Source organism: Corticium candelabrum, chromosome 5, assembly GCF_963422355.1.
Source record: "Corticium candelabrum chromosome 5, ooCorCand1.1, whole genome shotgun sequence".
Lineage (NCBI taxonomy): Eukaryota > Metazoa > Porifera > Homoscleromorpha > Homosclerophorida > Plakinidae > Corticium > Corticium candelabrum.
In genome coordinates, this window is record NC_085089.1 from 6004510 (window position 1) to 6016151 (window position 11642).

General features: G+C 40.1%; 1 protein-coding gene across 1 annotated transcript; it reads right to left on the reverse strand.

Moving 5' to 3' along the window:
• Positions 1-760: 760 nt before the first annotated feature.
• On the reverse strand, positions 761-11636 carry LOC134180287 (uncharacterized). The gene is made up of 19 exons (XM_062647413.1): positions 11552-11636; positions 11380-11493; positions 10609-10718; positions 10462-10549; positions 10261-10363; positions 10103-10194; positions 9962-10045; positions 9771-9911; positions 7364-7466; positions 7208-7302; positions 4091-4148; positions 3617-3940; positions 3262-3560; positions 3128-3200; positions 3014-3070; positions 1856-1948; positions 1590-1796; positions 1246-1534; positions 761-1186 (listed from the first exon to the last, which is right to left on the reverse strand). Exons 1-19 carry the CDS (start codon positions 11617-11619, stop codon positions 876-878), a joined length of 2709 nt encoding a protein of 902 aa, XP_062503397.1. The 5' UTR covers positions 11620-11636; the 3' UTR covers positions 761-875.
• Between the last annotated feature and the right edge of the window lie 6 nt (positions 11637-11642).

Here is an 11642-nt window from a genome sequence, read left to right on the forward strand (position 1 = left end):
ACACGTTGATCATAGTGAAAACGATGGGAGGATGGAAAGCCATAGACCAATCGGCAGAGCAGGAAAGGTGCAGGTGAAGGTGAGTGGCTGCTGGGGTTGGTAATTTGCGTGCTAAGCAAACAAGTGGGGAAACACCTGGCTATAACAAGATATATGCATTTGGCATGCTGCTACTAGAAATGTGACAGATGGAAAAACGCTAAAACTCAAAGATGTTGTTACCATGGTAATGAAGCCAAACTTGGCTACAGAAAACTGCACTTTGGCTCCAAGACCTCTACACAAGACTGTAATCCCTTGTACCATTTTCTCCTGTTATTGTTGTTTTGTCAAGCTGATTCTGGGTTGCAGGAGCACCAGTGCCCCGAGGCCAACACAGACATACACTCCAGATTCAATGATAACGTATTCCACAGAAGCCCATTGTTAGAGCTCTAGAAATAAAATCAATATTAAACTTCTAGAAATCGACTTCTGCATAATACAATAACAAGGAATTTGAAGTCTGCATTCACGTTGGATCCAAGCACTGAATGCCTCTCAATATTTATGCCACACCCACACGTGCCCTGCACATAGGGAAAAACACCTGCAGCCCTGAAATTTGGCCGAATTCTCTTGGCCAGCCCACGGGCATGTAGAAACGAACGAATATTAGATGTTCTCCTGCAGTGGCAACCTCGTTTCTGGTCACGTCATCCAGACGTGTAATCATGTGTGTTAGTCTACATTAGACCTAACGAAATGATACAGTGTGATGGCACATTGCAAAAAGGTAAATTATAGCTAACAGCCAAATAGTATCATCCTGTTAATATACCTACAACAGTGACATATTCCTGCAAGTTTCATATTTCTAAAAATCTGTTTCCATCTCAAATCCAAGTCAGCATCGCCACAGCAAATAGGGTAATAATACAAAGAAAACCGACCAGAAAGAGAGAAAAAACATACAAGCACGACTTGCTCTTGCATCTTACCCTCGCTAACATTACTACAGAGTACAATGCGATGACACTCAGGCATCCACAGATACCAGCAATGAGGAGAGTAAACCAGTACAGGCTGACCTGTGAGTCCTCAACCAAAATGTACTCACCGACACCGAAAATACCAGTAACAGGACAAGATCTTCGCTCAGCATGACAAATGGCATGTTTGCAGCTACCAGCAGTGCGGCAAGCACCTACGACACAAAAGCATTATCTGATCGATCAAAAATAAAACAATCAACTCACTGCTAACCGTTAGGTGGTTTAAATAAAATTCGGAGTTCGTCAACATTGATAGGTGAGCCCTCCCTCTTCTCGACACGAGGAAATATGATAACAAGAGTTTTGTTGTCTTTCCAAAGTCCAACGTGTCCTGACATAGCGATCTCCTTTGGCTCTAATGACAGCACACGTTGGAGATCCGACCTCATCAAAACCGGCGGCTTGTTGACATCGTGGGAAAACTTCACTGTGATAGACGCTCCCAAACCAAATGTGTTGTTTGACTCACCAAATGCATCAACAGACACAACCATAGGAGCCTACAACATTGCTACAGTCCATGCCTCAAATGTAACAAAACAACCATAATAATACTTGTATTTGCATTCCATCCCATGGAGTTTCTGGCTCGTGACAGTGAGGTTGTGACAGCTCTTGTTTTCCCACTTCTGTGTATCGATTAGAGCCTTGCTGTACAGTGCACTGTGAATCATGCACCACAACGTAAATCATCACGTGTGCAACAGAACAAGCCACATCAGAGCCACTCTCAGTGCCCGTATCGCACACGACAATGACAATCTGACAGAGCAAAAACTGAGATCATTGTGTAACTGTACAGACTAATAGTAAACTTATACCCAACGCTCAAACTGTGAACCATCGGATGCTGTCAACGTCGGCTCATTAGCTGTGTTTGCATACCATATCATTTGAAGGACATTCATATATGCCTGAAATTCAAGTAATAGATAGTCAATTGTATATGCAAGTATGCCAATCTTCTGTTTCTCAAGCAAACATTTAAGAGTATATTGGAATCATCCATAGATGGTTATATAAAGACTAGCTACACTAAAATGATCAACTAGCTAACATGTTCCTATTAAACACATTGTGTCTACATGTTATTGTATATATAAACATAGTAAGGATTCATACAATATATTCCTGTTTGTGATACTCACTCTTGGCTATTGATCTGCAACAGCAGCAGGTACCATCATCTTCAGTCTAAACTCCAAACTACCATTTTCTATCTGTCTCGGACCAATCATTGTATGTATAGCAAAAATAACCGTGAAATAGAATAATCACCCGCTGTCTCGTTTGGTCAAGTTTTAGTAATTTTAATTGCCCTGCAGCCATCATGATTACTTTGCAGACACTGTAATTGTAAGAGTAGCAAGTAATATATATATATATATATATATATATATATATATATATATATATATATATATATATAAAGGCGAGTCGCAATATCTCGTGTGCAAATAGGCTCCTCGGTCGCTGCGCCAATCTCTGCCAAATTTGCCATAGGCTTGTGTTTTGTTACAATCTATTGTACTGTCATACTTTTGATCCGCATCCTGTGATCTCAGAACAAGATATCCTTGAACGGGATATAACTCTGAACGAAATTCTTCATGAGAATTCTGTCCAGCTGCTAATTCTTCAGAACAGAGTAAAAATGCATGTGAACGAGATACACTTAATGATAAATTGTCAGAATGGGATATACTCATGCAACAACATAACTTTGCATACGACATTAAATTAAGTAACTTTATTGAATGAGATATGCTTCATGAATGCGTACAACGATAAATTAATTAACTAACAACTAATAATCTAGTCTGCCCGTGCAGAACAGGCGAGTGAGATAGTTAAATTACAAACAAGTAACAGCAAGTGCTTGTCTAAATATTTGCTTTCATGATATGAATTATTGCTTGTCTAACTCATTGCCTTCATGATCAGTTAGTTGCTCATTATTGATAAAAACTTAAGCTTACCCCTTTATCTGCAAAACCAGTGAAGTTCAGTGATTTCCCATCAGTTGATTGTGACACCTGGATCAACAACGCTCATTACAAAAGAATGCAAATGTCTTTGCATCAACATCTTACTGTCAATCCATCTGGAACAGAACCAGTCACAAACACATACTCGTCCAAGTCTAGGTTTTGGTTGTTACCAGATCTGTTACATACCACACCAATGAAAACAACCAAGGGCATGCAAACAACCACTACGATTAAACCTTAGTTGAATGGTCAAGTTGGCAATTTGACTCGAATCTTGATCCACAATATCAATTCTGTCTGGTCGACTGCTGATTCTCACAGTTGCCTCGCCACCTCTTACAAATCTAATGCTGTCGTCTACACCAAACCCAGCTCCCATGTTTAATAGTGGAGGCTGATTAACGGTCTGTATAGAAATTTGAACAGTGGCTGGTACACTCCCTGCCCCTTCTCCATCCATACCAATCACAGTCACTGTACGTTCACCACCCTTTGGCATGGCACCATTATGAACATAAACGACAGACAGCAGCACCTGTAATAAATACATTATTAATATTGGCAATACAGAAAACCAAATAATACCATTACCTGCAGGTAGACCTCAAAGTAACTGTGTCCAGTCACTTGTAACTCATACGTCATCTCATTTAACCACGAGCTTGTCCATTCCAATCCAAACTCAGTAGCCATATCCTTGTCAAAGCTAAGCTCCTCGGCTAACCAATCTTTAGCTCCAGTCATCAAGAGCTTCAGGCCTGATGCAGTGCGGCTGTCGTCATCCTTAAACTGTGTGCTTGTGGGAAATACTTTTAGTGGCTCACCATGAGTCTCGGCTACAACATTCCAGTGTTGCTTTCCAGACAAGCCTTCAAATAGCAGCACAGGAGGACTGTTCTCTGTCTCGACAGTGACCTATGAGTGTCATCAGATTAGACGCAGTAATAACATTGTGTATGTACATGCAGCCCACACACCCACACACCCACACACCCACCCACCCACCCACCCACACACACACACACACACACACACACACACACACACACACACACACACACGTACTGTAATGAAGGCAGGTTCACTGGTCAGGTTTCCACTTCTTACAATTATAGTCAGCACCCTAAATAAACCCACAATTATATTATGTTTGTATATAACCTATAATATATGCACAAATCATTTATTTCTCTACAGTATTGCAATGGTTCTTTCTTCAAGTTGTTTTCCACATTTTAAGATACCGTAAATCCAGAAATTTTCATACTCATAAATTTTAGTACCCATGAAGTGGCTTGTACACATATTTTCATGTGGCACATCGGTACTGTACTATAGCCGAATTCAAGTGCATCTATCTATATAGTATTCATGTTATTTTAGTACAACCAAGTATCTGTACAAAAATAACTAAAATTTCATGAGTACGGAAATTTCTGGATTCACAGTAATATCAACATTTTTGGAAACATCCATTTGAAACACTAAATATTTCTTATCAGTCCAAAGTTTGCTTAAACTTAAAGGTTCTTATAGAAGCAGTTTACATCAAGACTTACTACTGTAGCACTCAGATCAAGCAAATTACACAAGTATCTCATAAACATTAGTAAACGCTCATTAGCATTGTGTTTGGCGAGCGATGGTGTTCTGTCTTTACCTATTTGCATAACAATGGTGGCATTACGTAGCAATAGTTTCTGTCAACGAAACACTTGAACTCAGCAAACAGACTTTCAGTTGCTCTCCTTCTAGTTGTCTTCAATTCTTCGTTCATGCTTTAATCATCTCACTCATTTACTTAGCTAGTCGCATAAGAATGGTCGGTAGCGCATAACAATGGTTGGTAGCAATAATTTCTATCAAACTAACGCACGGAAACTCAGAAACTGACTTCTCTCTTCTTCTAGCTTTTTCTTTCAATTCCTTTTGTCACGCATCAATGTTATTTCTTTATTAGGCGCGTACGGAAGCAAAATTGAGAATCATTTCACTCTTCTCACCAAGAAATTATAATTAAGTTGACCCCTCAAAAGGGGACCCTCGATTCAATTTTGAGCGCATATGTTACGAAGTCAAAATTGCATTCATCTGGCCTTGTCGTTTTGTCGATCCGTCTTTCTGTTTTGCTTTAAATCCATATGACAAATGCTGACGTACGCATATAAATATATAAATAAAATATATTTCGATCTTGATTGACATGACAAGAGAGAGGCTCGCTTCGCTTGCCAATTATGACCTACCACACATATTCCACAGAAGAACATACTGTAAACGCTGTTGTACTATCCTTCATGAACACAACCCAACGGTTACCAGATAACGAATCATTTACAGCATAACCAAGCAGACAGCCTAAATTGTATTCATGTCACCACCCACTTATTTCCAAGTGCTACTGCAGGATTCTCACTAGAGACTTTGGGAGCGTGGCAGGATGGGTGGGTCCACGACGCATGCAGTCTTACAGTTGCACGGTCCAAGTCGGACATGTGCACTTGAGACGATCTCGTGTGAGGTATATTTTGCATTGTAGCTATTGCGTGTAACATATGTTCAAGTGCCCTGGCAAGAAAATCAACTTCGATTGCCAGTAAGTCCTTCTTAGCAATATTCATGGATTGGGCATTCCAAGTTTCATGGACAATTCTACAGAAAGTCTGTCTAGTCAGGCATTGATTGACGTGGACCACTGTTGTTGCTTCGCATTACTAGTCTAGAGTAGATTCTAGGTGCTACTTCCTGGACAAGAGGTGTGCTTTCCGAGTCACTGGAAGGGCATCCAGGACTAGAATCAGAGGCAGTACATCTAGAACTGCAATCAACACTTGCAAGTTTGGAGCGAGGCTATTATCCCGTGTTATTTTGTACAAGCCTGGATTTGCATGTGGCTATTGTCACCTTTACTAAGTAATATACAGTAGTATTGTGTTTCCGTAGTATGAAATTCTCAAACATTCCTTAACAGTAAAACTTTGGACTCCTATCAACCGTTTCTGAGCGTGGTGCACTGTTATTGGACCGTAGCGTACCACCACGCTGCCACGCTGCCACGCTGTGGCGAGAAACGTGCTACTGTATGCACTGACAGCTCCAAATCTATAATACCATAACGTTTAGACCAAACATAATCTGAACCAACCAGCTGTGATGTTCATAGCTGTGAAAAGGAAGCTGAATAATAAATCCAAACTCAAGCTCTTGATGGACCACCACAACTAAACATGCCAACTAACAACTAATGGCACGTCTCCACTAGAGCTTAAACATGTTTACAACCGGTTTAAGTTAAACATGTTTAAGAATAATTGCGTCTCCACTAGCGTTAAACCTGTTTAACTGTAAAACTAAACAGCTTCTGCTAAACATGTTTCAGAGGTAGTTTAATGAAAGTGGTTTAGGTTTAACGGTCACGTGATAGTAATGCGCGTTCCACAACGATGGATGTTAGTTCTTTTGCGCTGTTCTTTCTTGTTCTTTGAAGACTATTGGAAGAAGACAGGGACTTGTGTCTCTGATTGTTCTTGAGATGACCAGAAGAGAATCTCCAACTGTCTAGTGCACAAGAAACAAATTCGTGCAGTACAACAAAGTCCCAGATAATTATTTTACTAGCCCACATAAAATGGACAAGTGGAGACGCTGTCTAGCTAAACATGTTTAGAGTTTAAATATGATTAACGTTAAACATGTTTAAAGAGCAACAAGTGAAGACACAGCCTAAAATTCAAGTTTTTAGAGAGTTAGTTGATGCAACAAAAAGATTTTGTGCTTGCACACAAACTCTGTGAAAACATAGCATCCACACTTACGAGATCATTTAGAACACTGAGGTGACACAATTAGTGCACTTTAGCCAGTCCCACCCAACCTCACAAAATTCTTTCTTACAACTGTGGCACTCTGTGCAAGGCCATAAAAGACAAAGTCAGCTAGGCCAGCTAAGTCAGCCCAAGCCACTACAAATAGAGTGATCATACACTAAGTTCAATGTGTAAATGAAAAACTAACTTCTACAAGCACAAATTCTTATACCAAATATGCAACCACAGACACAACATGAAAGTCCAAAATAACATTAGTTATTACTGGCTATTTGCTTTGCGTAGTTTTGTAGTCAGAAATGTTACGTTAATAATCTATTGTTCGTGCAACCTGTTCACTATAGTTTCGACATACCGAGGTCTTCTTGTAAGATTTGCAGTCGGATTGTAGAAAGTCACTGATGAGATGAGACTGCCGTACGTGCTTCTATCTGCCATACCATCTAGTTTCTGTAATTACAGAAAAACTTGGAACCGTTAAAATGGCAGCCATCTCTATTTAACAGCTTACCAACTGGCTGGGTGACAAACGAATTACTTTGATAGTTGAAAGGACATCAAAATCTACAGATATTGTGTCACCGTACTCTGCATCTTGGAGTTCAAGACTTGCACTGAATATTACACAAAAAGATTACGTAAAAATGCACACACGTACACAAGCATGAACAAATGCACACATGCACGAACGAATACACATGCACACATGCACGAACGAATGCACACACACACACACACACACACACACACACACACACACACACACACACACACACACACACACACACACACACACACACACACACACACACGGATAATGGACAAATGTCAAGCCCTCCACGTCATTCGTGAATGACATCAACCTTAAGGTCAGTTGCGGAGATAGCTCCCCCTGCCTCTAGACACAGGGTTTCCATGTGCTATGTGGAGGCTTAGGGCCAGCGCTACAATCCACCTGGAGCTTCGCCAGAGTCATCCAGGGGCACTGACTATGGCGCAGCTTTGGGACTGGACACCAAGGCCCACAAGTACCCGTCTGCTGCATGATGTTAGGGCCAAGCCAGCGGTCATGTCCACCCCAGTCAATGACCAGGTACTCATTTATACTCCTGAGTCAAGAGAAGCAATTGTGTGTAAGTTTCTTGCTTAAAGGAACATTTCAGCCACATGCGCTAGTAACTTGCACCCAGCATACACCTTTGATTGTTCGTTACCAACAATCAAATTGAGACATTTAACGCATTTGCAGAACAAGATATGTCTACGTACGCTTTTAACTGATTAAATGATAAATTCTATCGGACGCGTTTGTAACTTTTTCGATCGGGGCTCCAACTTCTTGAATATCTACCGTAGATCGCAGTTTGCAAAGCGTGCTGTTTGGTTCAGTAGCTGAAACACTTATGCACAACTTACTCATACTTATCAAGCAGGCAACGCTTTTCTAACGTGACGCTGAAGAGGATTTTCTCACCATCACATGTAACATCACGTGACATCGACAGCAGTCGGTGAAACGCAGTGGACGCTGAAACAGATCCGGACGCCAATACTGCTCACCTCTTTATCCTTTTAGTTGTGTTCATGTGCGACAGACCACGTATGAACAGCTGTTTTTACTACACATCGAAGGGGGTCCTGTTGTAAAAACTGGACTCAACTGTAACTTTGCGTTGCAGTTTTTGTCACTTCCATCAGTGCATGCAGCCATTGCTTTTTCCAGCAAATGTACATTAGCGCGCGTCTCTGAAATGTTGCGTTAACGCAAATCTCCGAAATGTCTCTTAAGGAAATTATGCCATAGCTCGCCATCACTGTGACTTGAACCTGCAATCCTGCAAGGTCCCGGATGTTTTCATTCTCCAAATGCACCCTCTAACCAACTGAGCTATTGCACACCCACACACACCCACCCACACGCACACCCACCCACGCACACACACACGCACACACACACACACGTGCGCGCACACACACACACACACACACACACACACACACACTACACATAATACATACCATAATACAATATCAACCCGTTACAAGCCCGCTACTTGTACTGTTTGGAATGGTCCATATAGACTGGGCTTGTATTACAAGTGGAAATTATTAGTTAAAAGTGGGTTCTTATTTTTAGACAGGGCTTGTACTAAATGGTGGGAATTATTGGAATGTGGGTTCTAATTTTCCAAACCTCATATGACAACGAACATACTGACTCAAAAACACAAACGGGACATACTACAAAATGTAATTGTTATCGAGTTGCTGAGCTACCACTACAACAGTAGCATGTGTGCTTATTAGAAGATGAGAGGTCATTCTCTGATGCTTGTTGTAAGGTAGTTGAAGAACTTGATATTAAGTATGTGTACTGTAGTATCTGCAAGTACCAAAGTATAAGTTGGAAACAACGCAAAGTGCAAAATGGCAGTGTTGTCTACGAGGCCCCATTTAGCTATATAAAGTCTTAAAATAGATCAGCTTACCATGGTCATGAGCACGTATTTAGATGGTGTATATACGACATATTGCACGGCAAGTGAGCAATAAGTTACTTCCGGTTAATATCGTACTCTCATATAAATGTCATGTGACTATTGTATAAATTAATCAATGTATGATTAGCAAGCTATAGCTAGGCCTCTTACATGTTACTGGCACTTGGTATAACCTTTGGCTTCGCCTTGAGCAATAACCCCACCCCTTGTGATGGTAAAAGCCGTAAAGCACGCTAATCATACCTATACACCAGTACTTATTTTCAAGAGCTCTTTCAAAGGTGCCTTACCACACAGTAACTTTTAAAAGGCACTGAAATTAGAACAATCATGGTATAAACAATTTGATTTTCAGATATTAAAATAACTCTTAATTACGTAATTGCTTAATTTACTCAAAACAAAGAAACATCCAACCTATCAATGGTATCTCCATCTGGGTAAATGACCACAACCCTTCCACTGAGTTCTGCTGCAAGGCTGCCTTCATTGAATGACATACCAGAACTGCCTTGCACATATATTGTCGGTGGTTCAACAACACTCTGTAGTTCGATACTAATAATACAAAATTACAATTGTAAACTGACGTAAAAAAAGAAACATACTAAACAACGGCCTTAGTCACGTGATTCCCATCTGAGATACGAAACAAGACAGGACGCAGATTAAGCCCAACTAGCTTCGTAGCTCTGCAAATAAATGTGATGATAAACCAGGTACTTTTATTTTATTTGCATAACAATTGCCTGTTGATGTAAGTTACACTATTCAACAGTTCTTCATACACACTACTAGATGCCGACCCATTCAAATACAGCACCAACGAATCAGGATTGAACTGTAGCATACCGTCAAAAAACATAACTCTTACACAACAACACAATAATTATATATATATTCTGACCACCACATCCACTTCGTCGCAGGATAACTTTACAGCAAGCTCTTCTTGCAAGTACCTTTCCTTCAATTGTGACAACGACACTGTGGCCCATTGAAAATCAAGACTAAAACATTAAAGACACGCTCACGTTACTGCATATTACAATACAATGCAATAAATTGTGTTAGTCTATTAATCTGCAACATCCACATTATTGCTCACTGTAAATTATTCCCATCACTCAAAGAGAGTAAACCATGAGTAACCAACAGCGGTTCCTGAGATCGTTCCAAGAAAATAGCTCTTGTTTCTATAACCAATAATACCGTACATCAACCACAGCAAAGATGCTACAACTGTGAACAACACCTGGCAAACGTATTGGCTGTGGATTGTTATCCTGTCCAAGATATCGAATGTTGATACAAGATAGTGGGCTGAGAGCACCACTGTTCAACTTCACAGCAACACTTGCAGTTCTGGACACAGTAACAAGGTTAGAAAAGATTTGCAAAACAGTTGAAAATACCAACCACAATAAACTAATATACCTGTAATTTATTAGACATTTACAATATTTTCAAAATGCTAACGAAGCCAATTGCAAATGTGTAAAAGAATTCTCTTCTTGTCCTGACCTATTAAATTCAAAAATAAACTACTGCAACAGTACGATTATCTTAGAAACAGTAGTTGTTAAGAACAGCATGAAGTGCTCATGGTCATGCAAGCAGCAAGTAACATGCAGCTTACTCCCACCAAAGACGTAAGTTTACCTCCTTAGCTAGTTTACTGTCGTCCTTGCTATCTGCAATTCTGTAATTTGTCCTTGTCATCATCCTTGTCATCAATGCTTATTGGTGTTCAGCTGTTGCTATTGTTTGTACACCATTGGGTACATACTTACTACAATGTTGCCACCAGTGTTTCTTCTCAATTAAGTGTATTCCTCTAAATTTAGTTTGTCTAAGAAATTGTCTGTTTCGGTGGTAATTGACACCAATCAGATGTTCCATAACACAATACACGACTCTTTGCACACCTCACAGAAAATAAATTTCCAAGCAACCATGTCAAAATTGCTACACTTTACTGTGCATTTTTCTTGTTAATTAGACGTAAAGACTGTCTTGATCTAACCTTGCCTTGTAGTCAGTATGATCAGCAGCAACGAAATAATAGATCGACAGGATGACACTGCTCAAATCTATAGACTTCCCTGTTTTCCGCAAAATTTTCATACTCATGCTGCTACTGTTAAACAAGCAGCATGTAATAACACAAATACCACACGCAATTAAGAAAGAACTACTTGTATGAATTTCTCATCTGCTGAATCTCAATACCCTCTTGTAGCTTGACCACCTCTTCCTGAGACATACGTATTTGACCAGAACTACTGG